Source organism: Malus domestica, chromosome 05 (genome assembly GCF_042453785.1).
Source record: "Malus domestica chromosome 05, GDT2T_hap1".
Lineage (NCBI taxonomy): Eukaryota > Viridiplantae > Streptophyta > Magnoliopsida > Rosales > Rosaceae > Malus > Malus domestica.
This window is the reverse complement of record NC_091665.1, coordinates 45,401,084-45,428,949: the sequence shown is the minus strand read 5'-3', so window position 1 is coordinate 45,428,949 and position 27,866 is coordinate 45,401,084. Positions and strand designations below refer to the sequence as shown.

Genomic DNA, 27,866 nt, shown 5'->3' with positions numbered 1-27,866 from the left:
ATTCATACAGCCGACCCCACTTACTGAAAAAAAACTTTGTTGTTGTTGTAGATAGTCCTAGTACATCCCTTTTTATGTTGTTCCATCGTATGTGTGTATATTATTTTCATTTTAATTAAATGAGTCTTGTAGTCCATCGTAGTACATAACATGAAACGAGTACTAATATGCATGCGAAGTTGAAATAGGAATACTTATTAAACATAGGAAACACAAAACTGCAAACATAAACATAAACATATGTATGACAAATATCCAACAATAGTCCATCGTAGTACGACGATTATCTGAATATGAGCACAACATAAGACCAAATTTAAACAAGCATAATAGTCACTGTCATGAACCACAACGCGACCAGCATAAATATAATGAGTATCAAATTTTAAGCGCATCCTATCCGGTCCAATCCAAGGCCAACTTAATCCTCAGACATTTGACTTCGTAGCCAACTAACCTTACGTGTCCCCACCTTCAGTAGCGTTGCTCTCTTCCCAGGGTTAGCTTTTAATACCCCTTTTGCATACCACCACAGATCGCCATGTTCATAACAATAGGGGTTAGCTGATACAGCCCTCATCGCTTCATCAAGGGAAGGTGCACTGCCACTACTATATACTGCTTCAACAGGGCCATCACTCTGTTCTGATGATGTCGATGCATCACCCACTCTCCCCCCTCCTAAAGCAACTACTTTGTCATTTTCGTTTGCATCAGTATTAGCTTGCACGACAAGTTGCTGATAAGTGCTCTTCCTTTTTCCCTTCCCTTTCCCAGATGAGCCCATAGGGTGGATGACGTGCCTTCCAGTGATGAAAAAAAAAAAAAAAAAAAAATCAACAAAGGCAGATCGCATTCAGAGGAAACTTCACTTGAACCATTAAAAAAAAAAAACAAAAACCTCAGCCGGCAGCCACCAGTATCGGACTGCACTCGCAATTATGCAGCAGAAGCATGCAACTGTGAAGTTATTTAGAAAATAACTACCTGTAGAGTTTTTCAAAAGTATCTAGCACGAGGTTGGGAATCTCAGATTCATCTGACGGCCTATTTAGATATAATGAGTATCAAATTTTAAGCGCATCCTATCCGGTCCAATCCAAGGCCAACTTAATCCTCGGACATGTGACTTCGTAGCCAACTAACCTCACGTGTCCCCACCTTCAGTAGCGTTGCTCTCTTCTGAGGGTTAGCTTTCAATAACCCTTTTGCATACCACCACAGATCGCTATGTTCATAACAATAGGGGTTAGCTGATACAGCCCTCATCGCTTTATCAAGTGAAGGTGCACTGCCACTACTATATACTGCTTCAACACGGCCATCTCTGTTCTGATGATGTCGATGCATCACCCGCTCTCCCCCCTCCTAAAGCAACTACTTTGTCATTTTCGTTTGCATCAGTCTTAGCTTGCACGACAAGTTGTTGATAAGTACTCTTCCTTTTGCCCTTCCCTTTCCCAGATGAGCCCATAGGGTGAGGTTTTTCAACCTGGATGACGTACCTTCCAGTGAAAAAAAAAAATCAACATAGGGAGATCACATTCAGAGGGAACTTCACTTGAACCATAAAAAAAAGAAAAGGAAAAACAAAAACCTCAGCCGGCAGCCACCAATATCAGACTGCACTCGCAATTATGCAGCAGAAGCATGCAACGGTGAAGTTATTTAGAAAAGAACTACCTGTAGAGTTTTTCACAAGTATCTAGCACGAGGCTGGGAATCTCAGATTCATCTGACCGCCTATTTAGATAGGGACTGGGAAAAATCTCATCCACCTTTTTCCCATTTTGATAGAAATGGAATGTTGGCTGCAGCAGAATGGACACATAAACACCAAAGTATTTATTAAGAAAAACAAGATGAACAATCATATTAACGAAGTAAGCATGCACATTTTTTTTAAGAAAAATAAAAAGGAGGGGGATACAATCATTTACCAGAGAGCTAACACCCATCAGTCCTGCCAGTGGGTGCCAGTTCTGCAAATAGAGTTATAAAATGTTACGACTACAACATAGAAATTCATTAATCTTAAGATCCATAACTAGAATTTGAAAAAAGACAACACTTTGTTTTCTTCTTAACCTTAAAATGGGAATATGACTTAACTAGTTATCAAAGGATCCAAGGCAACAGAAGGCCGGATTACAACACCATACCTGTATATCAGACACAAACTTATACACTGTTACATGTGGGAATTGTTCCCTCATCTTTCGAGTGGTTGGAGATCCAAAAAGAAAGCCTGAAAAAGAAGAGTCCATATATAAGTTGCAAAGGAGCAGTTTAGAACAAATAAATTGATTCATAAAATTGTTCATTAGAACTTACAACTTTGAGCATCGTGCCTAACAAAGTAGAAAACTGCTGGCAGTTGTTCATCTATCAAAATTCAAAAATTAATAATAATGATTATTTAAAACTGCATGTATAATATTACATGTAAGGGGAAAAAATACAGCAGTTTGAAAATGAATACAAGCAAAAGTTAGGACTGTGTAAACCGGAATCGGTTGAGTGAACTGTGGAGCTGGAATCTGCGTATTGCCAGTGAATTTTTAGTTTGACCTAACCAGTAGTTTTGGTGGATATTCTTCCTTTTGCTACGCAGCCGAAGCAAAAAAAGGCCTAATAAATAAGATGACGATGCAGTGGAAAAATGAGGAATACCTTTAACTTTTCGAATTGCTCTCCGATATTCGTCCTCTTCCCGCAAGATGACCATGGCCGCGGGACTTGGAAATTTAATTTCTATAAAAATAGCACAGCAGTCTCAGTGGCAACAACAACATCATCGGAAGAGAAAGAGAAAGGGGTTACCTCGGGGAGCTGGAAACGGGGACGGGGACTGGAACTGGGCCTGGGCCGGGGCCGGGGCTGAGGACAGCCGTCGTCGGTGTTGCAGAAAATGCAGGGAATCGAGAAAGACGGGTGATTTGGGAGTGGAAATAATATGAATCGAGGGGGATAGAGGCGGTGCGGTTGAGATCCAATTTAGGGCTTTTAGGGTTTGGATACAATTTGGAAAAAACTTGGGATTGTCAAGACGACCGAGACCTTGGGTTTGGAAGGAGCCATTGCCTATGCCGTTTCCACTTCCAAGCAAAGTCTGTCGCATCCAAAGGCCACTGACACTATTCCTCGCCATGTTTCTCTCTCGATCTCGATTCCTGCTGTTTTTTTTTTTCAAGGAACTTTAATAAAAAGTATTCGGTACTGTTTACTTTAACGAAAAATCACATTTTTACACTAAAAAATCAATCTTGGTATTATTCACTTTACCTTTTATTTTGTCCTTATCATTAAAACTAAAAATTTTTAAGTTCTTTTCATTAGTTTTCCATTTTTTTTTTCTTGAACTCGCCTTCTAGTAGTCTCTCAATCTCCAATTTTGGGGTGTTTTTCTTCCATACAACCCCTCAGTATCATCCGCAATAAATGTGCCCCTCTAAATTAAATTATAATCAAGCAACGTGGCATTTTTTTCTTCTAATAAATCCAAGGGACATAAACGTGCCCCTCCAAATTGAATCACGTATAATGGTATGTGCATTAAATTTGTAAACAAAATTTACAAACTAAATAATGTATCATCAATAGGAATGAGCACGTTAATTAGTGCTTAAGTAATAATTCAATTATCAATTTTCATATCATTTATTTTTTAAAATTTTATCTATAAAATTAGTCACCTTAATATTACCCAATATAATTCTATTTCTACTTTTAATTCCTTTTCTAGTTGTAATTTTAATAGCTTTTCTAGTTTTAATAGCTTTTCCTTTTCTACTTGTAATTTTAATAGCTTTTCCCTTTCGAGTTGTAATCTTATTTCTACTTGTAATAGCAAAATCTGTTCCTATGTCATAAAATTGGGATTTACGTCATTTTGATTCCCTCCAAAAAAGCAAGTTTTTCTTACCTTCCTGTATGAGTAGTGAAGAATTATAGTGAGTTGTAAATTTGTAAACAAAATTTACAAACTAAATGATGTATCATCAATAGGAATAAGCACGTTAATTAGTGCTTAAGTAATGATTCAATTATCAATTTTCATATCATTTATTTTGTAAAATTTTATCTATAAAATTAGTCACCTTAATATTACCCAATATAATTCTATTTCTACTTTTAATTCCTTTTCTAGTTGTGATTTTAATAGCTTTTCTAGTTTTAATAGTTTTTCCTTTTCTACTTGTAATTTTAATAGCTTTTCCCTTTCGAGTTGTAATTCTATTTCTACTTGTAATAGAACTAGAAACTAGGGTTAGTAAGGGTGCAGAGTCATTTGAAAATCTTTTATGTTAGCCATCACTGCCGGAGTTTTCTACAGTCAATCCTATGTTCAAACATGTACTCGATCCCGATACACGCTTCCTGGGTTTGCTCACCGTCGGATTTGATGGAGGACCCAGGCTCAGTTGGTGCGTCATGTCCACCGCTTGTTTCTGCGTTGCACCTCCCCTTGTGCTCAGTTTTGCCTTCTTACAAGAGCGAACAGGCCAAGACGACTGCGAGTCATTGGCAGCAAAACTGCTGTCCATTGTACCTTCATCATACTTGGACATAATGTGCGAAGGGTGATCTGGCGCGCATGAATCCAAACTTACCCATGAAGAATTACTGGCATCGTCCAAGTAAGGAATTCTGTGAATATTGTCCTGAGGACGATAAGTGGGTTTTGGCTCACACTCCTTGCCATCAAGATCTGCTGTTGCAGGTCTTTTCATTGCAAACGATGGAACATCCTATAAACAAGAAAATGGAAAGTCAGAAAAAGGAACAAATGAGGACTCCCTTACCGAACAAGATTGGCGGGTACCCGTAACAATAAGAGATGGAGGCCCACGAGCAAAATTACTAGAATGGTAGCATTAATAACTTAGGCCATAAGTAAAAATACGTGGTTCCCTTAAGCCAATAGAATCTTAAAACTGAATGGGAAAAAAAGACGAGAAAAGTCACCTTATTCTGCATCTCGGCAATTTCTTCACACGCCGAACCCCCCTCTCCTTCAGAATCAGTCATCTCCTCACACTCAAACTCAACATTTTCTTCATTTTCTTCATCAGAGTCGATCAACTCTTCCTGTTCCATCTGAATAGCAGGTTGGGACTGGTCACCTGTATCATCTACACTGTACCTGCTAATATTATTACTTGGTACAACAAGCTCGCTACCACTTGCTGAAGAACTTTCAGCCTGCCGAAGCAATGAACTATTAGGACATTGAGTTGTCTTTTCTGGCTCCGTTATTCTTGATTTAACTGAATTATCAACGGTGACATCTCTCCTTTTTGAAGCTTTTTCCTTTTTAGATGTAGAACTTAGGTGGATCTCCAAGTCCAGTTCATTAGCTCTCTCATTAGTGCCCATAGCCTGTGGATCAGCATTGACCGACAAATGAGTCCGACCAGTATCAGAAGGATATTGGTCTTGAGAACGGTTTCCCCCTGAACCAGCAGAAAGGGGTACAGTTGAGCATGTTCTTACTGTGGCACTACTTACATAATCAGTTCTTTGCATCAGTGGATGGAAATCAATGACACTGGCACGAGATGTTGAGTTGGGTGCCTTCAGTGATTTGTCAAAACCATCAACATGGTTTCCTTGTTGAGGATTATGAAAAAGGCTTAAATGTAGCTGAGGCTGATTTGCTGAAAGAAAACTGAAAGGACTAGAATTGCTGTTGCTGCAGTTCAACGGGAAATAGGACAGACGTCCATCTTCCGGGGCCTGGAACAGCAGAGGATGTATCTGAAGATCAGAATCAACATCTCTTCCTTCCTCTATACATTTATCCTTCATGATTCTAGAATCTTCTGGATGCAACGTCGAAACAGTGTCTTTCACAGAACTACTTTTATTCTGTGTAGCTGTTATGGCATCAGAGGTCCCGAACCTTCCAACTTTAGAAAGTTGAGAAAATGGATTGTGTGTTGCAGCAGCACCACTACCACCTCCAGAAGCAGAAACTGTGGAAGATGCCCCATGTAAAGGGCCTCTGAAGGCAGATTGTGAGACTACACGAACAGATGGTGGAAGATTCACAGGAGGCAATTCCGGTGCTAGCTTAACTAGTTGTGTGCCATTAGTTCTACGAGCTCGATACGGCCGATAATAGAGTTGAGAAACAGAATGATTCGCTTGTGTGGTATTGGATGCAAAATGTCTAACACCAGTTGTTTGAGATTGACCATGCGGACACTGTGACGCGGTCTGGGTTTGAAGAGCTTCATTACGCCCAAAAACATCTACCCATTCATTGATAGCACGTCGGGATAGGGTACCACTATTAGGGTTTCTTTCTACACAGGAAATACCTGGTCTCCAATCTGCTAAAAAGGCCTCATGAACATAAGTTTCACCTGCATTATTGTCGGTCAAACCATCTGCACTGTTCTCTCCACCAGACTTTTCAGCTTGACAGTCCTGCATCGGTACCAAACTTTAAATAAAATCACCATCCATTTAATGGGCTTTCAATCATCTATAATCCAAGCTCAGCTAAACTATAGGTGTGTGCAGAAAAGTTCCAAATGAATCTTTTATACATTTCTGAAAAATGAGTAAAATTGGACTTGGCGCACATTTACCATGCATCTATGCGAAACTGACAAACTTAAAGACTCTATGATGCACTTTATTGTAACTTTAAGAAGCAAATTGTACCAAACGTTCTAATTCTTACATTTTGTAATTACTTTTTATTCTGAAAGTTCAAAAATGTCAAAATACCCTACAATTCCTAAGCCTCAATACATTCATCAATATTTAAGAAGCAAAGGATATACTTAGCAATAACTCTAGCCATGCCCTTTTCTCTAATATGAGCAGTTCGACAGCCAACACAATGTTTCATTCTTATATCCATCATAAAAGAATTACTCAAAACTCCAAAATCAATGCAAAAAGAATTGCCAACACAATGTTCTAAGTTCAAAGGAAATCATACCTCTTTCTTGGATGAATTTTGCCAACTTGACAAATCTGCATTTTTGTCCTTCCTTCTTTTTGATTCATATAATCGCCGCTTCTCCTTTTTCGATTCATCAACCTTATATGACTTCTGAGTCCCAATAGCAATACGCCACTGCCGAGGCAACAAGGATGGATCTCTATGTGGGACAATGACTTTCCATATGGACAACCAATCATATTTATAAGCCTTAAGTCCCTGAGTATGGAGTCACATTAAACCATATAGCTAAACGAGAATCTGATAGATAAAACTGAATGCCAATTGGAACCGTATTTGAAACAAGTCAACATATGTATTTAGTATATACATATACATACACTGCACACATGAGAGTAATGCTCTCAAAGCTTTTATACACACATATATGTACGAATCAAGCATTACCTCCTGAATATATGCTATCTCCTCTGCAGTCAAAGGTGAGTTTTTCATCCTCCGCACTGCCTGCATGAAGAAATAGACAACTACATGAATTACTGACAAAAGACAGGGTCACAAGTATACAACAGCATTATGATCTAAAAGTCAACAATTAAACCCCCAAACCATAACTTCTTTTCAACCATTAAAACATGATTAGATGTTTGATCGAGCATTTGACTTGTCATGCCTACCAATTAATTGAATTCTAATAAATGACTATAGTCACAGGAAATCATTTTCTACTAATTTATCTTGTCATCTCATTCCACCAACAATACACATGTACCAAAGTAATACTAATAAATAAAAAAATTCAGCCATTAGTTTCTCCATACCTTTATGGGATTTTCTGGTGCTTTTGATGAGCAGCGATTTTTCTGCCTAACATACTCCATCATCCCCAATGCCAATAATCTGTATTGCAGTTCCAATATAAAACATATGAACCAATAAACAATAATAAACGAATACTATCGACTCATATCAATCACAATCTCCAAATTCTGACAACAAAAACAAATCAGGATAAGGCACCAACTCAATAATAAAGGAGAATGAGTGAAACTCACTCGTCTTCTGCATCAGTGGAAAGAATCCGGTTTGCAACTGCTCCTGTGGGTGGTTTATAGGGAAATAATGCTGGATTGAACAAAGGAAAAAACCTCTGGGCTAAGTTTGATATGTCCTTTGGAACTAGAGCAAGTGATTGCTTCTTGGTACTTTCAACAATGGTAGCAGCCAGTGACTTTTTGGGTGGTCGTTGACTAGATGAAGATGAAGCCACATTGGAAGATGAGGAACCAGTTTCACTTACAAATTCGCAAGTGGCCTGAGAACCTAATGGAAAGTTTGGAAAGGGAAACAAAGGCTCTTTTTCAAGGCGAGTATCGGAACTAGTTTCCACGTAACACCGTCGATTTTTCTGAACAGCTGTGAAAATAATCGCAACTCATTGGCAGATAAATAAAGAGAAAAATTATTGACACAAATATGAAAGCAAAAGCATGAAAAAAAAACTTGAGACTTTCTTCATGGTATACCTGTATTGACTTCATCCATGTAACGGCCAACTAAACTAAGTGGAGCTACATCCAAGACAGATAGCACAGGACCACTTATAGAAGGCACCCAGAAAGAACCCCCAACATTCTGGGAAATGCCCACCTGCCCATTAGGAACACATTCACATCTACCATTGGAAGGAGAAGTATTTGAGGAAACTGCCATCTGATTAGTTGAAGAACACTCTTTACGTGCATCGAATGTGAGGGATGATGCCAAGGTGCTTTGTGTCCTATAGGAATTAGGGAATTCAGTTGGTACTGATTGGAAAAAGCAAACAGTAGGATAAGGTACATTTTTCCATGTCAGTACTTCGTCGCGCTTCTGGAGCATCTCAGAGATCAATTTCTGAACCTGGGAGGCAATATGTTGCCGAGAGTAATCAAGGGCACACAGAGAAAATACTTGAATAAGTAGCTGCACATGTTCATGGATCAAGCAGTGCAACTGGCCTATCTGGTGGGCAGTGAAACCATTTATAGAACGCTCTTCTACTGTGGAAGACAAACAGCTTGAAGCTGTTCCGAGCATTAAATTTCTGCTGGCATGATTAGAGAAACAAGACAGTGGTCCCTTTTGGCATAACTGGTAGAAGGGGGCGCAACGGCCATTTTGTCTGTCCTAAATTCTTCTTCTTGCATTGGGCAGGTGCTTTTTGACACTCATTCTGCCTAGTCTTTGGTCGTCTTCCAGCTCCCCCATTCTCATCTATACTTTTGTTGTCCCTAGAATTTTCATCCCCGTCACTCTCAAGTAACTCTTCAAGTTCTATCTCAAAGTCTGCATCATTATCCTCATCTTCATCATCAGCATTTTCATTTTCTTTAGTTGACTGGTCATCACCTTCACCCTGTAAAACAGCAGTGAGGAATTTCCTGTATTCTTCTTCGTCATCAACATTTTGGAGGTCGTCCTCATCATCTGTTTCTTGAAGAAAATTCTCGAGTTCATCAAGTGTGAAACTTGCTAATGAGTAGCGGGCCCTGGTGCGTTTACAAATAGCATCCTCATCCTCATCATCTAAATCCATAGTGGGCTTTGGAATGTCTTCTGTGTTAGTCAACTCTCCTACTATAGCAACATTAACATCAGTTTCACTGCTTGAGACATGATCCTCTTCTTGAACAGCTTCACTGTTAGCATTTCCGGAAACTGTTTTTTCAAACTCATTTGCAGATGTGCCGTCAGGAGAAACATTAGTTTGCATCAAGGTTTCTTCCTCCCCATGCTCAGAATCCCCAACAGAACACTTTTGCACCTCACAAGCCACTCTCAAAGAATTAATCCTGGCAGGTTCAATAGTGGTTCTGCTGCTGTCAACAACTCCACCGTCTAAACCTTCTACATCAGAGCTCAGGCTTGAAGAAGCTTCGGGCGAAAGAGTTCCTTTTAAAAAAGGATTGAAATCAATATCTTCTTCTTCATCCTCATCTTCACCCTCATCCTCCTCAAGTCTCAATACACTCTCATGCCGCTTACTCAAGCTATCGGTAGCAGGAGAAGGCTTTTCACCAGGAGATGAAGACATTTTGGACAACTAATACCCAATGCAGCTGACCCTTCAAGTTCTATTCAAATCTAGAAGTCGTAACAGGCCTGCAAATCTCCGTGACGACAATCAAACACCTTTGCCACCATATAACCATGCCAGATAGCGGAAACTGTTCGAATTTCACACCGACCAAAAATACGAATATTAGAAATTAAATTGAAAAATCACAATGTTACATTCATTGACTCTCCAAACAGATCACTCAGCTCAATGCTACAGTCACTCATACGAATTCTTCAACATTAAAAAAAAAAAACTCAAAATTCAAAGAAAACAAGCAAACTCAAATACGATACCATGTGGACGCAAAGCAAAGCGCTCACCTTTGAAGGGAAGAAGAAACAAACAGATGGGAAGTGTTGCGGCGCCAATAATTCGATTCTGAATGCGAGAGCTACGAAGATTGTAATTGGGAAGGAGAAGAAGAAGGCGCCAGAGCCCAATGCAGCTTCGAATTTTTGGATCAAAATCTGAAATCGACTGCACTTTATTCAATTTCATTTCACTCCCTCTAAAAAACCCTAAGCCCCAAATGCCGAAAACGACGATTGATTTACCGTTTGGGCGCCAAGGAAGGTACGACGTCAATTGCCGTTTCGTGGTGCCCGCCAGAACCTGAAACGGCCAGTGCGGTGTGTTGCGCCCGGCCCCCATGGAACGTACTAAACGCGGCGTTTCGGCGCTATGCGGATTTTCCAATTTTGGGTCTGGGGAGATTGGCAAATTAGGCGGGCACTGTAGTTGTGCTGTCGAAAATACCCTTTTTTTTTACTTATCAAATTCATTAATCAATCCTAATTACACCGAAGAATATTACGGTTTATCTAATACAACACCAAATTGGACAATTTTAGACGTTCAATAATTTGTTCTTTTGAGACGAGACATAACGGTTTTATTATAAATTAAAATTGTTAAAGAAGATATTTGAGATAACATTCAAGATATTTTTTATCCAAAAAAACTTTAATATAAAGTAAAATACTAACTTGGCCAAACGAACTAACACCTAAGGTGGATTTGAGGACGAGACAAGTCCAATGATAAGTAAAGGAACACATAAGTCTTGAAATCATCTTCACAAAAACTCAAGATGATTGACATAGTATTTCAAAGCAAGAGAAACTTCATTCTTAATGAAAACATCTATGCACACAGCCTTGAATATAATGATCACGAGGACATTCTTTGACAACAAATAACGCCAACTCTGACGAGTACATATAACTTTCAAATATAAGTCATTGTAATAAAATGTGGTTGATATATTCATTACTTAGTTCACTCACGAATAATGAATAATATCTTCTTAAAAAATAAAATAGAGAATAAATAACATATTTAATACTAATAAATATGATATTTAGTGCTTGGAGTGGGAGGGTTAAAATGGGAACAACATGAAAGTTTGGGATGACGGTCTCTCAATTAAATGCCTCCTTAAACATGTCATCTTGCAATTGGAGGCTAGAGATGAACTAATTCGTGTTTCCAATTTAACCTCGAAACAAATGATATAAATGCAGGTAGAGGTAGTAAATCGACCTATTAAGTTGTTAATGAGTGCCCATTAACCACTACAATCAATTTCACATCTATATTATTGTGATATCAAATTAAACGGATCTTAATTAGTACACATTAACAACTCAATGAGTTGATTTGCCACCTCTAGATGCAGGCATGATAGGCTCAAACGTGTAATAGGAGATATGATGTATTATAATTTATAAGAGCAACTCAAAGATAATCGAAAGTACAATTTTTATGGGTAGATTTTTAACAAATGCCGTAGCGACACGTATCATGATTCTATAAGAATTTTGTGGATAGATTTTCGATATGATTTTTAACCAATCATATCAACTCGTATGCCACTATCTGTTTAGAATCGTTGCTGATTGTCACTTATCCAATTTTCTATATCTGCATTGTTAGAGAGGTTGAACGCAGAAACTTTTTTACCTCGAAGTGCTCCGTCGAAACACTATATGACTCTTAGTAAAATGCCGACATCTTACGATAAAATAAGTGGCGTTTACCATTCGATTCACTTACATTGGCCAAGAAGACTGGAAGGCAGTGAGAAACCATAATCAATTAGAAAACATCGATTAAGCTCAAAAATGGATATCAACAACAGATTAATCAATTGAAAATCAAACAAATTGATTAACACCCAGCAAGCATAACAACAAAGAATCACAGTTGTTCTGAGAAAATATGAATCAGAAACAATAACTAATCACAAAAACTGATCAAACCAAAACATGGGCTATTCAGTGAACTAAGAAATGATCCAACAAAATGACCGAATGCAGCAAAATCATAGGTGAGCTAGACCAAGAGAAAACGTAAAATCGGGTTGGTTTGATTCAGAAAGAGATTAACAGAATTCATACCTTGCCGTTGCACAAGTTGAAGGGGTAGGGTCCTCTTAGAACGAGACAGATATTATTTTTAGTTATATATTATTTTAAATTTTAGTTTCCCTTGTCAATCTTTGGTTCATATTTTCTGTTTTTATTTATATATTATTTTTAGTTATATAATTGCAATTTTGAAAAGAGGATGATGGATATTTTTGTCGAATGAGAGAGAGAGGGGGGTGGGGGATAAACGGAGAGGTCAATCAGTGATTTTGTATTTGTTGTTGTCAAAATTATTTGATTTATGCATCGTTCGTGCTCTTATATTCATGAGAACACATACATACCGTCTAGAACGACGAGAAAGAGAGCAAAGTGTAACAAGGACTCAAATGTTCACATTAGGACATTAACATAAGATTTCCACTTAGTCCGTCAAAAGTACTTTTGTAACTTTCTAATATTAAAAAATAAAATATGATTAAATTTGGAATGCGTGACAATTTTGTACTCTTTCTGTCATTAAGAAAGATGAGTAGGGTATATTATAAATAAAGGAAAACTAATGAAAAGGGCTTGAAAACTTTGAGTTTTAATGATAAGGACAAAATAAAGGGTAAAGTGAATAGTACCAGGATTGACTTTTTAGTGTAAAAATGTGGTTTTTCGTTAAAGTGAACAGTACCGGGTGCTTTTCGTTAAAGTTCCCTATAAATAAACCATTTGTTGGTTGTTAATTTGTATATATTTCCCTTCTTTTAATTTGTATATATTTCCCTTCTTTGTTAATTGATATTTCTTGGTTTCATTAAAGTATGGAACAATATTATAGATGAAAATCATGGTCTTACAAAGATACCGAATATTTCAATGTTAATTTTGTCTAATTTTGTCTTTTTATCTTTTTATATTGAGACCCCAGTGTTGGAAGCATGAATTCATCAATGAGCGAGATTGTTATCATGTGTCGTAAAAGGAAGTTTTGCCTCAATAATTTATATTAACCCTTGATTAGCGGATACTTTTAGCTTTAGGATAGGACCATATGTTAGTTATCACGAATGTTCCATACATACATACATATGTATCGTTCGAGTAGCAAACGGATCTCAGGGCATCATTGTTTTGGTCACCACTTACCCATGTCCGCATACGGATTGACACAGACCACCAGCTCAAAAGAGGATAGGGCTAGGGTTAGGGGTTTTTTTTTTTTTTTACAATAAACGATAGCATAGTATTTCATTAATCAACACCAAACAATTACAAAGTGTCATTGGGTACATAATTCCAGTGACCAATAAATTGATCTGTAATGAATTTGCACAAAAACAAACAAATAACATTAAACCCCTAGTAGACACCCACAAGCTCAACCACACAGTCGCCAAGCGCACAAATCTACCAGTACATATCTGTCACAATAAACGATAGATGCACCAGAGAGATATCAGCAGACACAACGGTTATCGTTGAATAGCGAGGCTACAAAAAGTCATTGCGAAAGTGCGAGATCACTTAAAAGTCACCGTTAGCAGACGAGACTCACAATACACAACGCACAAAGGCAAAGACCAAATTAGCCAAAAATCAGCGTCACCGCGGTGCACAAGGGCGAGAGGAACTAAACTACACCTAGAAGGATCCAATGTACAACTAAAAAACAGGGGGAACGAGGCACCCAGGCCTAGGCCTCCTCCAAAATATGGACAGTGGGACGCCGGCGTCCACGCTTAAGTCGAGCCGAGCCGTACCGAGACAAACACACCAAGCTTGTAACGCCCCTGCCCCGATATATTTGTATATTTCGGGAAAATAAGTATGGTAGGCCCAACCTAAAAACATAGCTAATTTATTTTCTTCTCTTGGATCAATTTCCATCTATATACTAATTCTCGAATATTTAAACACATTTATTTTAGGGAACTTTAACGAAAAGCACCCGGTACTGTTCACTTTAACGAAAAACCACATTTTTACACTAAAAAGTCAATCCTGGTACTATTCACTTTACCCTTTATTTTGTCTTTATCATTAAAACTCAAAGTTTTCAAGTCATTTTCATTAGTTTTCCTTTTATTTTATGGCTGCATCTAACGTCTCGTTAGACTGCCTACGTACCCTCAACAGGGATCAAGCCTTTCATAGTTCAAAACTTCAAAATTTTAACCAAACCCGAAAATATTCCTTTAATCCAACATATACCAAAAACGTAGTAATGTTCAAACCACATCAATTAAATCAAAAAAACATAATTAGAATAACAAAATTCGCATAAAACACACTTGTAGGCTCCCTGGCTGTGAGCCACCGCACCCATCGCCGCGGGTGGCGGTCGGCTGCCCCGGTTCGCCGAAAAATTTAATTATTTTTAAAAATTCTCAAAAATTACAGAAATGAAGATCTCAATGAGTAGAGAAACTTTCATACCTGCAACCAAGGCCAATTTGCCCTGGAAAGGCTCCAATTTCGTCAAAACCCGTCGGGACCCTAAGATTTGGGTGTCCTCAATTCGACTCCATAGCAACTCCGACGCCCCAACCAATGAATGGGCTTTGTTCCAGCTCTTAAGGGGAGTCTAATGGTGGTTGTAATTGAACCAAAACATTTCAGATTTTGATGGATTTCGAACAAGGAAAGTCGCGGCACCGAGTGTTCTTTCTTTAAATTTCAAGACCAAATTTTATGATTTTTGGGATGCAATAGGAAGAGGGAAGATCGTTGAGGGGTTTCCAAAGGGTGGTTTGATGCATTTCACCGGAAAAAGGGGTGAAAATCCACCGGAAAAGTGTATGATGCCGACCAGGTCGGGTCACCAAGACCCGGGTCCCGATCCCCCGTGTCTCTCTTCTCTCATTTCTCCTCATTTCTCTCCTCCCTCATTGGTCACCTCTCATCCCTTTTTTTTCTGATTGGTTCCTCTCTCCCTCATTTCTCTCCTTTATTTCCCCTCTACACCGCCCATCATTTATGTCTTTAAATCTCGGCCACACACGTGGCCTTCCAGATTTTTCTTCAAAAATCTGGAATTATCTTGAACTTAACCATTTTACTAAAATGCCCCTAACTTTAAACGTTAATAACTTCTTCGTTCTAACTCCGTTTCACGAACGGTTTGCGCCTACGCGTTCGTGAGGTCGAGCTCTATTCAAAAATATAATTTTTGACCTTAAAAGGTCTACGTATTTTAAATAATTAAGGTCCAAACTTTAAACCTCGTAACTAGTTTAATTTAAAACTAAACTTACACGAATTATTATAATTTCTTGAAAAATCATATAAAAGTTCAATAATATTCTCGATTTAATTCTTCATAATCATAAATCGATTTATTTTCGATTTTCTCCACATTTTCATATATTTAAAATTTTCAGGGTATTACAAAGCTCCCATACCAAGCCGATCCTCCAGAGCTGAGAGCACCGAAGCCGTCGAGGAGGGAGCCACCACCATGAAACCGAGTTGACGAGGGGGTCCAAGCCACCTGCAGCATATATCTAAACCCCACACAAGGAAAACAAGCGCCAAATCGAAGAGAATCTTGAAAGGGCATGGCCCAGGTCATGGTATAGGGCATAGATCCATGGAAATCTGCACCCAAAATGGTGGGAGAGAAGCAAGGAAGGGGAGAGGAGAAAGGGAAAGGTCGGGAATGATGGGTCGGCGAGGAGGTGGGAAGAAAAACGAGAATGGCGAGGGGTGGATGATGGCTGAGATGGGGAATAGGGGAAGGAGAAAGGGATGATGAGCTAGGAAAGGGAGATGAGAGGTTGCCACCGGCCCCCAGCCATAGCCAGAGGCCGGCGGCGAACGGGTTGACGTCTAGGGTTTGCTGGGAGAGAGATAGCTTTTTAGGAGAGAGACTTCAAAATAAATAGGCTATTGAAAATAAATATCATTATACTGTAGTACTAAGTAGCTAAATGGTAGATTTTGAATTTGCATTACGTGAACTTGTGCATAGATTGGAAGATTGGTGAAGTTTTGCAATTGTTTGGCTGACTGTAAAAGTCCCAAGACTATCTCCAACCTTTGGGGATAAAGTTTAAAATTTAAGCCAAAATATTTTAAATCATAACTCAGAAATTATTTTTCTCCTCCAACTCTTATGGCTTAAAATTTTAGACCAAAATTATTAAATAATAATTTTAACCTAAATTTTTTTTGGGTAACTTTTTTGAAAATAAAATTTATGTAGATTATCTTAATTTGTTTTCAATGAACATTTTAATTTAAAAAAAATATTTAAATTTTGATATGTGACATCCTGTACCGAGATTTATTGTATTTTATTCTCAGTAATAATGAAATTATCAAAATACTCCTGTGATGCCACGTAAGTCTTCTACGTGAACCTCAATTTTCCTTTCACTTTTTCAGTTTTATTTTATTATTTTCGAATGGTACTTATTTTTATAAATACGTGACAGCAGACGAAACTCATTTCCGATTTGTAACGAACTATGCATGTTTCAAAATTGAGGGCAAAAATGATAACTTTGCACCTTGAAAATTGGTGACAGCTGACTCAATTCAACTTTTGCCGTCTGATGGTCTTCGTGCAGACCAATTCCATGCATGTGTCTAGAAATTTTGAACATAAGATGGACTGTGGGCATATAGTCATTAAAATAATATTATTTGTGATTTGAAAAAGAGAGTTTTAACAAAACACTCATGATACTGTTCACTTTTAACGAAAAACCACATTTTTACTTTTAACCATCATTATTTACTATACCTTTAAAAAGAATTTTTTGTTAAAAATGAAGTTTTTATGAAATTTTCGTTAGTTTTCCTTTTAAAAAACCCCACATATTCATCTAACCTAACAGATTCATCATTTCAATCTGGTGCCGTCATTACCACTACTCTCTTCCTCTCACACGACGTCTCTCTGTAGAAAAATGGGGGGGGGGGGGGGGGTGAGGGAGGGGACCTGCCAAGAACAGGGGGTTGATCAGAGAGAATTGAGGAAGGAAATCAACAAATGATGAGGGCGAAATTAATGGTCGATTTGTAAACTTAAGGATAATTACGAAATTAATGGCCAATTTGTAAGGGGTGTGCTATCCACACACCCATTTTCACTTCTCACACACCCTTGTTAATTTCTATCCGTTAGATCTTCTTCATTTCATCTGATCCGACGGCCGAAAATTAAAAGGGTGTGTGAGAAGTAAAAATGGGTGTGTGGATATCACACCCCATTTGTAAAATTAAGGGTAAACACGAAATTAATGGATAGATTTGTCAACTTCAAATTAAAATTAAGGGCACGTACGGAGAGGGAAAGAAAAGAGAGAGAGTGTGTGTGTGTGTGTGTGTTTTGTTGGGGGAAGAGACGGAGTGCTTCTAGGGTGCGTTTGGTACGTGGGACAGGACGGGACGGAACGGGACAAGGCGTTCCGTCCCGCGTTTGGTGCGCCAAAAATGGATGGAACGGGCTGTTCCACGGGACAGATTTTGGGTGTTTTTGCGTCCCACCTCCACCCCCTGGAACGGGTTTGTTCCACGTCTGTGGAACACAATGTTTTACCATTTTAAGACAAATATACCCCATGCCTTTTTAAAAAATTACACCTTCGTTCTGTTCCGTCCCGTCCCGTCCCGTCCCGTTCCGTCCCGTCTGCGTACCAAACGCACCCTACCATTTGATACGTGGGACGCGACATAACGGAGTGCTTCTGCCTTATCTTCTGGAACGACTCATTCCACATCCGTAGAACATAAAATTATAACATCTTCATCTCCTTCTTCTTTCTCCTTGTTTCTATTCGATGATATCTTTACTCCTTTTCTGTTTCGTTTCGTCTGCATACCGAACGATATCCTAGAGAATGAGGGTGAGATAGCTGATGAGTGTCAGCTGAGGGGAGGAGTGAAAATAAACGGGCAAGAGTAGTGGTCACGTGGGACCCAAAACCAAATGATTTAAAATGTTAAGTAATTGGTATTGCTCTGGCAATAGTAGGATGTGACGTAGTTGAGAAAACCCAAATGATTTATTTTATTTTATTCTTTTCTAACAATATTATTTTATTCTAAAAAGAAATGAGTGACTTTTGTGAACTTTGAAGTATAGGTGGAGATGACGATCTCTCAATTAAATGCCTTTTTAAACGTGTTAATTTGTGTTCCCATATTGCCCTCGGAATAACGGGTAAATAGAAGGTTAAACGTGTAATTGGGTGATGTGCTGTCTTCCACTAAAGCTATATACAAAGGGCCTAGGGTTGGGTGGGGATATATAGCCTTCTGAAACTCAGATTATACAAAGGTGCTCTTGTTTGCAAGCTCTGCAGCCGTTCTTTCGCTTATGCCCTCTCTTCGTAGTTTGAAACTCTCTGATTTCTTCCCTTGCGAACCGTTTCTTTCGCTTATGCCCTCTCCTCCTAGTTAAATCCAGACCAACCCCCAAAAAGCCAAACCCAAACTTGGAACTCTCTGATTTCTTCCCTGAAACCTTCCTAATGTTTTATAAGGTGTTCCACTTATCAAATCCCTCAACTTTCATCCCCAACATCATCATAATGGTTGACGAATATCCTTCACCTTGGATCGATTGGATTCGAAATTATATTGATTTATTAAATCAATTTCGGCTAGGTACAAATATACTCTTTTCTTCTCTTGTCTTTCTGTTTTATGAGTTACTTTAATTTCTTTTTTTCGAATTATAAATAATTAATTATGTTCGTGTTCGTGCAGATGATTGCAATCTGATGCGGTTAAACCATTTAGGTTTCAATTTCTTTTTCTGGCATAAAAAAAAGATGAAACCTCAGCTCCATTTTCGTTCGGATCCATCATGGCAGTTCAAAACAGGCTATGTTGGAAATGGATTCTTGATGTTGAAGCAGAGGATGCTTGTTGCTGTTGCTTGTCCTGGCCATTTTGCATCCGGAGTCCCAACCCCAACCCTACCGCAACTCCCAGCCCTACCCCAAGGTATCAATTTTAACTTTTCTATGAACCCTAATCAATCATTTATGTGAAACTTTTATATTTTGAAAATTTTATATTTTTTATGTACATTCCCCCTGCAGTTCGGTGTATTACCAATTTTGCCTCCACCGAGCGATTTTTCTTCTCCTATTCCATTGAACAAGCACTCAACCTCGAGTCACACCGTCTTCAATGGAATGACTTCATGGCAAACCAATGTCAATCTTTAACGTCTCTAACATATTAGATGTTATCCACTGGAAGTCTGATTCTGTACATTTTCTATCTGAGAATTGTCTTAGAATCCAATTTCCTGTTCACAGTAGGGAGCATGGGTCAACTTTATTTTTTAGGGCAGAGTGTACTCTCAAATAGTATTTAGGTCGTTTTCCAATCAAATTCGAATTGCAGAATCCAACTGCAATTATACCAGAGATTCGCCATGTTTTGAAGGGGGTTCTGAATATTTTTTTGAAATACCATTCTGATAACAAATTTAGACAAATCCGCCTAGAAAATTTGTATTGGACTGGTAGGAAGATGGTTGGTGTTATGTTTAGGAAGGAGCCAAGTGCCAAGGAGAGTGATTTGGATGCTCTAAAAGCAACAGTAATTAAAATGTTCGATGGAACTCTCCCCACTTGTCTTAAGGAAGTGCTGACTCAAATTGATGAGAATTCATTGTGAGTATACATATAATTCTTATGTGATTTATCTATTTTTGTAGGCTTTGATTGATTTAGTTTCTCGTTTTTTTAGGCCGTCCCAATACCGGTGATCTCAAGAAAGTATAAGCTACCGGACCTATGTTGTTCTCAACATATTGGAAGGCTCAGTAACGTCGGTAAATATAGGCAAATTGGATAACTATTGGAAGAATAATCCAATTTGTCAGCTTGTTCAACCTGTCGCATGGAAAAACTTGTTAGGTGGAACCTATGGGAGTAATGCTAACGGTTGGAATAGGCAGTTGGAGTATCCTATCCAGTATCTTATAATGGCAGTATCTTATAATGGCGAGGAATATTGGGGAGCACAATTTTCATCAATATTACTTGCAGACAAATGATGCTCCCCAATATTCCTCGCCATTATAAGATACGGGATATGATCCTCCGACTGCCTGTTCCAACAGTTAGCATTACTCTCATAGGTTCCACCTAACAAGTTTTTCCATGCGACAGGTTGAACAAGCTGACATATTGGATCATTCTTCCAATAGTTATCCAATTTGCCTATATTTACCGACGTTACTGAGCATTCCAATATGTTGCGAACAACATAGGTCCGGTAGCTTATCCTTTCTTGAGATCTCAGGTATTGCAACGGCCTAAAAAAACGAGAAACTAAATTAGTCAAAGCCTACATAAGAATTATACGTATACTCACAATGAATTCTCATCAATTTGAGTCAACAGTTCCTTAAGACAAGTGGGGAGAGTTCCATCGAACATTTTAGTTACCGTCACTTTTAGAGCATCCAAATCACTCTCCTTGGCTCCTTCCTAAACATAATACCAACCACCTTCCTACCCGTCCAATACAAATTTTCTAGGTGGATTTGTCTAAATTTGTTATCAGAATGGTATTTCAAAAACATATCTAGAACCCTCTTCAAAACATGGCGAATCTCTGGTATAATTGCAGTTGGATTCTGCAATTCGAATATGATTATAAAACGACCTAAATACTATTTGAGAGTACACTCAACTTGACAAAATTCAACTGCGGATGCAATTCTTGTGTACATCCTCAGTTGAATTTTGTCAAGTTGAAGGGCTTAAAGTGATGGAGGTAGCTGATTTGCCACGAGGAGAGAGATTTCGAGTTGGAAGATGGTCGACCAAGCTTGGATGATTGACTAGAATAGATTTGGATGGCTGAGTAGATAGATTTATTATGTCTGATTTATGGAACAGATTTTGTTATTATGGTAGTTTGAATAGATTTGTTATATGTCTGGTTTATGGAATAGAACAGATTTTGTTATTATGGTGGTTTGAAAGTCTGATTTTCAATTCAAGCACAACAATTTATATATTATGATTTAAAACGATTGGATGCTTTTTTAATTTGTCACTTAAGTTGCGCATGGTTTCATTCTTAGTGTGGATACATATATTGGAGAAAAAAACAAAGATCTTGAGCGATGTACTGTACGATTGAATAGCAAGTAGGATTTAGTTCCCAAAGATCCATTGGTACTCAAATAACTAGTAGTTGCACAAGTGTGAAAAACCGAGAGTAAACTTGAAAAACAAACTACAATCGTATGGCATTCGAAAACTGATCATGCAAGAGCTGAACATTATTTTACGAATTCAAGACGATGTGAGCGATGCGCCTATGCCATTGTACAGGTCTTTAGCTTCCCATTCATCTGAAGATCACAATCAACATCTATTCCTTCTCCTGCACATTTATCCTTGATAATTCTAGAATCTTCTGGACCTTCCAACTTTAGAAAGTTGAGAAAATAGATCGTGTGTTGCAGCAAGCACCACTACCACCTCCGGAAGTTGAAACTGTGGATGATGTTGATGTCCCACGTAAAAAGCCTCTGGAGGCAGATTGTGAGACTACACCAACAACTGGTGGAAGTTTCATAGCAGGCAATTCCGGCGCTAGCTTAACTAGTGCACCATTAGTTCTACGGGCTCGATACGGCCGATAACAGAGTTAAGCTAGCGCACCATTAGTTATACGGGCTCGATACGGCTGATAACAGAGTTGAGAAACAGAATGATTCGCTTGTGTGGTACTGGATGCAAAATGTCTAACACCAGGTGCTTTAAGATTGACCATCGAGTAGCATCCTTAACCCCAAAAACATGTACCCATTCATGGATAGCACCACACAGGAAATACCCCGTATCCAATCTGCTAAAAAGGCCAGGCCTCATGAACATAAGTTCCACCTGCATTATTGTCGGTCAAACCACCTGCGCTCTTCTCTCGACCAGACTTTTCAGCTTGGCAGTCCTGCATCAAATACCGAACTTAAAATAAAAATCCCCATCTTTAATAATTTTGTAGTCCAGGCTCAGCTAAACCGACAAACTTAAAAGACTATGATCCACTTTGATGTAACTTTTAGAAACAAATCTTCCGAACCTCCTATTTCTTTTACAATCACAGCCCGAACCCAAAACCTTGTGTTTCTTACACTGCAATTACTTTTTATTCCAAAAGCTCAGAAAATTCCTAAGCCTCAATACATTCATCAATATTTAGGAAGCAAAGGATATAAGTAGCAATGATTTAAGTCTAGAACGGAATCTGACTTGAAGTCTAGCCACACCCTTTTCTCTAATATGAGCAGTTCGGCAGCCAACACAATGTTTTACCTGGTACATAGTCTAGAAAAAATTACCTGGTGCTTAGTTTTGCAAGGAAGAAAACGTTGTTGAATTGCCTTCGAATCTGTATTATATTCCATCATCTCCGATGCTAATAATCTGTGTTGCAGTTCCAATATAAAACACTTGAACCCAAAAACTATAATAAACGAATAATATAGATTGATATTAATCACAATTTCCAAAGTCTGACTACAAAAACAAATCAGGATAAGCCACCAACTCAAGAATGAAGGAGAAAGCGTGCAACTCACTCGTCTTCTGCATCAGTGAAAAGAATCTGGTTCGCGACTGGTCCTGTGGGTGGTCTATAAGGAAATAATGCTGGATTGAACAAATGAAAAAACCTCTGTGCTAGCTTTGATACATCCTTTGGAACTAGAGCAAGTGATTGCTTCGTGGTACTTTCAACAACAGTAGCAGCCAGTGAATTTTTGGGTGGTTGTTGACGAGATGAAGATGGAGCCACATTTTCAAGCTGAGGAACCAGTTCCACTTGCAAATTTGCAAGTAGCCCAACAACCTAATGTTTCTTATTTGTAATGGAATCCTTGCTTTTCTTGCAAAAACTTCGATTATTTCTTGCAGTTGCAGTTACACTGGTAATGATGAATCCGAAGAGCTTATGTCCGACCTTGGTGGAAAGTCTCATCATCATCTGTTAATTCTACCTTATCTGAGAATGGGTCGTCTCTTGGCCAGGATGACATCACTTGTGTGGCTGATGGAGGAGAAGAAGAACCAACGTCGACTTCAACTGCAAGATCTAGAAAAACAACAAAATGGTTCTCTATTATATACAGAGAACCATGAAGAAATGCAGCAAGGAGAAGAAGAATGGAGGACATCAGGATTGAAGCCAAGCTGCCCAACCCCAACCCATTATTGCCGCTTAATTAAGGGGATCTTATATATTTGTCCAAAAGCTTAAGCTGGATACATGTGAGGCATTTTTTGTCTAGTTTGTAAATTGATTGTATAGCTTGAAGTCTGGCGACGAGAGGTTCAAAACCAGAAACGCTTCTTTTGGAACGTAATCCTGCAGAAGAAACCAACAATATCAATCAGCTTACAGGACTCACGCATCCGACCCAGGTTTCAAACAATTTCTAAACACTCGTACTTAAAACCATAGGTCAAGACTCTGGCAACCCACAAATGAGAAAATACGAGTGCATTCTGTTTGCATCTGTTATGCCATTAAAGAGATTTAGAACTGACGGCACTAATTTAGAAAATATATAAGAAAACGGCAACACAACATATTGAAATCCACATAAAAATGTGCAATTTCGAAAATCACACACACACACACACATAATGCAAAAAGTGCTAAATTACATCCACTGAAACTCATGCTCTGTCACACTGAAACTAGATCGCCTGTATCGGAACACAGACATTTAGCAATTTAGAAACCAAATTATTATGAAGCTCATGTTGAATAAGAACAACTAAATGCATGAATCAGAAAGAATATAATGTAAAAAACAAGAAAGAGAAAAAAATCTGTGTTTCAAAAAAAAACATCCAATAATCATCTCCAAAATAGGCAGGCAAATGCCAGATATAAGACCTAGAATGAGCACACTTTTTTACTAAAATTACAGAATATAAAAAAAGAAGGAACAAAAGACCAATTCTCAATGGCATAATGAAAAAGAGGGTAAAAGAGCATATAAGATATATGGAATAAAGCAACAGCAGAAAAACTTATACTGCTAAGGTTCAAACAGTCATACTTTGGAAGAATGATGTCGACGTGGTGATTTAAGTCTTGCACGTCACGTGAGAGACTCGTAAGCACATCACCAAGACCGCCAACCTAGAATAAATGTTATGAATAATGGAGGGGGAAAAAGGAATGAACAATACCAGTAGGGTCTATACGTGCAAGCAAGTACACACTGACAATGTGTATGCTCACAAGCTTGCCCTTGCAATGGGGGCCATTTCAACAGAAATATGCACCATGTTGATTGGTGACTCCTCCAAGACAACAGCTTGATCAGGTACAATAACTACAAGAAATAAAGTTGACAATAAGGATGATTTTACAACATGCTATGCCGGCAACAAACAGAAAATTATCTCATAATTCTCAGATTGGTAAAGGAATGAAAACAAACGATAAGGAATAGCCATCTCCCGCAAATTGTAACATTTTATGCATGTTCGAGGAAGACAGGACAGGAATACAAAAATGCACATACGTACCATTGGCATACCACCAGTCACCATCCTTTCTCTCAGAGCTACGGAGCCTTTCTACAATTGACAATCCATCATTCCAACCAATACGCCGCCCATGAATCCATAGTTCCTTAGCATTAGCAAGAGGACCTGAGCTTTGGTTATAGCATAACTTCACCAAGTCCTCGCCTTTAAACTCTCCAGACTCTATGTGCCAAACGTCTTGAACAGATCTTGCAGCCTTTTTTTATCAACTCTTGCACCATTTGTCGTCTCTTTAAGATCTCTGCCTTTGCATGTGCTCTGTCAGCGTCACTTGCTGCCTTCACCGCTTCAATTCGCCTCTGCTCTTCTGCTTGCCTTTCTCTCTCAGCTTGCTCCTTCACAAGTGTCTCTTGTTCTTTACGCTTCTGCTCAAGCAAGAAATCTTCAAATGCAAAGAGGTCCATATAGAAACAGAAAACGTCCTCTGTAAGTTTTCAATTGTATTAACAGAATAATCATTTACACAAGAGTAGATATATACATATAGCCTCTGGTTTTTTGCCAGGAGATGAAGACATTTTGGACAAACAATACCCAATGCAGCTGACCCTTCAAGTTCCTGACAATCTCCGTGACGACAATCAAACACCTTTGCCACCACCATGCCAGATAGCGGAAAGTGTTCGAATTTCACACTGACCAAAAACACGAGTATTAGAAATTAAATTAAAAAAATCACAATTTTACATTCATTGACTCTCCAAACAGATCACTCAGCTCAATGCTACAGTCACTCATATGAATTCTTCAACATTTAGAAGAAGAAAAAACTCAAAATTCAAAGAAAACAAGCAAACTCAAATATGTGGATGCAAAGCAAAGTGCTCACCTTTGAAAGGAAGAAGAAACAATCAGATGGAAGTTTTTGCGGCGCCAATAATTCGATTTCTGAATGCGAAAGCTACGACGACTGTAATTGGGAAGGAGAAGAAGAAGGCGCCAGAGCCCAATGCAGCTTCGAATTTTGGGATCAAAATCTGAAATCGTCTGCAAGTTATTCAATTTCATTTCACTCCCTCTAAAAAACCCCAAGCCCCAAATTGCCGAAAACGACGATTGATTTACCGTTTGGGCGCCAAGGAAGGTACGACGTCAATCGCCGTTTCGTTCGTGCCCGCCAGAACCTGAAACGCCCAGTGAAGTGCGCTGCGCTCGGTCCCCCTGGAACGTACTAAACGCGGCGTTTCGGAGGTTTGCTGATATTCCTATTTTGGGTCTGTGGAGAATAGCAAATTAGGCTGGTACTGTAGCGGTGCTGTCGAAAATACCCTCTTTTTTTTTATTTATAACTTATTTCTACTATCTCTAGTAATTAATAAAACATTTATTATTAACCAAAATTCTATGAAACTATCAGTTTAACCCTCTAATTAAAACATAACATGAATAAGAAATATATGGTAGAAATGTAATTTTACATAACTAAAATTTGCTCTTTTTTTTCTTTTCAAAACCTCTTCTACATGTAATTCTAACATATATCTAATTATTTAAAAAAAAAAACTTGTGCCCATGCTAGTCAATTTATTAATCAATCCTAATTACACTGAAGAATATTACGGTTTATCTAATATAACACCAAATTTGACAAACTTTCACGTCCAATAATTGGTTCTTTTGAGATGAAACATAGGGGTTTTATTATAAATTTAAGAACTGTTAAAGAAGACATTCGAGAGGTCCTTTATCCAAAGAAACTTTAATATAAAATAAAATACTAACTTAACCAAATTAACTGACACCTTACGGTGGATTTGAGGACAAGACACGTCCGATGATAAGTAAAGGAACACATTCAAATCTTGAAATCATCCCCACAAAACTCAAGAGGATTGACATGGTACGCCAAAGCCAAAGAAATTTCATTCTTGATGAAAACATCTAAGCACATAGCTTTGAATATAATGATTACAAAGACATTCTTTGACAACAAGCAATACTAATTCTAACGAGTACATATTTTAAATATAAGTCATTTTAATAAAATGTAGTTGACGTGAGTTATGGATAACAATAAATTCATTACTTAGTTCGCTCACGAATAAAGAATAATATATTTTTTTTAAAAGAAAATAGAGAATGAATAACAGATTTAATACTAATAAATACGATATTTAGTGCTTGGAGTGGGAGGGTAAAAATGGAAACAAAATGAAAGTTTGGGATGATTGTCTCTCAATCAAATGCCTCATTAGATGTGTCATCTGCAATTGGAGGCCAGACACGAACTAATTCGTGTTTCCAATTTAACCTCGAAACAAATGATACGGAAGCAGATGTGGCAAATCGACTTATTAGATTGTTAATGTGTACATATTAAGATTCATTTAGTTTGATTTCACCTTACATTATTACCATCATTACCAATCTCACCTTTATATTATGGTGATTTAAAATTAAACGGATCTTAACAGGTACTCATTCACAACCCAATAGGTTGATTTGTCATCTCTAGATCCAGGCATGATAGGGTTAAACATGTAATGAGAGATATGTTGTATTATAAGAGTAACTCAAAGATAATTTTATTTTGAAGTCCTAAAAAGATTTTTAATCAATCTCATCACATCTCGTGTAAATATTCGAAAGTACAATTTTTGTGAATAAAATGTCAATTCTGGTACTGTTCACTTTAACAAAAAATCACATTTTTACATTAAAAAGTCAATCCTGGTAATCACATTTTTACATTAAAAAGTCAATCATGGTACTATTTACTTTACCCTTTATTTTGTCCTTATCGTTAAAACTTAAAATTTTCAAGCCATTTTCATTAGTTTTCCTTAAAATAAAAGGAGAGAGGCTCAGTAAAGTTCATTGAGCTGAGAGGCTCTTTAAACGATTCTATGGTACTGTTTACTTTAAAGAAAAAATATATTTTTACATGAAAAAGTCAATCATGATACTATTCATTTTACCATTTATTTTAT

At 38.0% G+C, this 27,866-nt stretch overlaps 4 protein-coding genes and 1 long non-coding RNA gene across 9 annotated transcripts; all 5 read right to left on the bottom strand.

The window, feature by feature from the left end:
- Positions 1–209: 209 nt before the first annotated feature.
- On the bottom strand, positions 210–3,204 carry LOC103419611 (uncharacterized). 4 transcript variants are annotated; one of them, XR_003773789.2, is made up of 8 exons: positions 2,824–3,203; positions 2,674–2,754; positions 2,335–2,385; positions 2,163–2,248; positions 1,941–1,982; positions 1,684–1,811; positions 988–1,505; positions 210–803 (listed from the first exon to the last, which is right to left on the bottom strand). XR_003773789.2 is itself a non-coding variant. In XM_029103321.2 (7 exons), exons 1-7 carry the CDS (start codon positions 3,149–3,151, stop codon positions 1,313–1,315), a joined length of 909 nt encoding a protein of 302 aa, XP_028959154.1. In that variant the 5' UTR covers positions 3,152–3,203; the 3' UTR covers positions 210–1,312. The 4 variants fall into 4 exon arrangements, 2 of the variants coding, with proteins under 2 accessions (XP_028959154.1, XP_070677674.1); XR_011580895.1 differs by having other exon boundaries at positions 210–1,505; positions 1,598–1,811; positions 2,824–3,204; XM_029103321.2 differs by having other exon boundaries at positions 210–1,505.
- Positions 3,205–4,287: 1,083 nt separating this feature from the next.
- Positions 4,288–9,001, bottom strand: LOC103434499 (uncharacterized). The gene is made up of 7 exons (XM_029103313.2): positions 8,449–9,001; positions 7,978–8,338; positions 7,744–7,822; positions 7,370–7,429; positions 6,959–7,180; positions 4,969–6,435; positions 4,288–4,751 (listed from the first exon to the last, which is right to left on the bottom strand). Exons 1-7 carry the CDS (start codon positions 8,999–9,001, stop codon positions 4,308–4,310), a joined length of 3,186 nt encoding a protein of 1,061 aa, XP_028959146.1. The 3' UTR covers positions 4,288–4,307.
- A 19-nt stretch (positions 9,002–9,020) lies between these two features.
- Positions 9,021–9,998, bottom strand: LOC103427809 (uncharacterized). Its single transcript, XM_029103326.2, has one exon. The coding sequence runs from the start codon at positions 9,996–9,998 to the stop codon at positions 9,021–9,023; it is 978 nt and encodes a 325-aa protein (XP_028959159.1).
- A 12,186-nt stretch (positions 9,999–22,184) lies between these two features.
- LOC139195844 (uncharacterized) lies at positions 22,185–23,091 on the bottom strand. Its single transcript, XR_011580901.1, has 3 exons — positions 22,953–23,091; positions 22,713–22,797; positions 22,185–22,321 (listed from the first exon to the last, which is right to left on the bottom strand). It is a non-coding gene; the product is annotated as an uncharacterized lncRNA (long non-coding RNA).
- Positions 23,092–23,529: 438 nt separating this feature from the next.
- LOC139195843 (uncharacterized) lies at positions 23,530–26,105 on the bottom strand. 2 transcript variants are annotated; one of them, XM_070821576.1, is made up of 6 exons: positions 25,766–26,105; positions 25,418–25,571; positions 24,916–25,301; positions 24,611–24,719; positions 24,441–24,523; positions 23,530–23,737 (listed from the first exon to the last, which is right to left on the bottom strand). In XM_070821576.1, exons 1-3 carry the CDS (start codon positions 25,942–25,944, stop codon positions 25,083–25,085), a joined length of 552 nt encoding a protein of 183 aa, XP_070677677.1. In that variant the 5' UTR covers positions 25,945–26,105; the 3' UTR covers positions 23,530–23,737; positions 24,441–24,523; positions 24,611–24,719; positions 24,916–25,082. The 2 variants fall into 2 exon arrangements, with proteins under 2 accessions (XP_070677677.1, XP_070677678.1); XM_070821577.1 differs by having other exon boundaries at positions 24,916–25,318; positions 25,471–25,571.
- Positions 26,106–27,866: the final 1,761 nt, after the last annotated feature.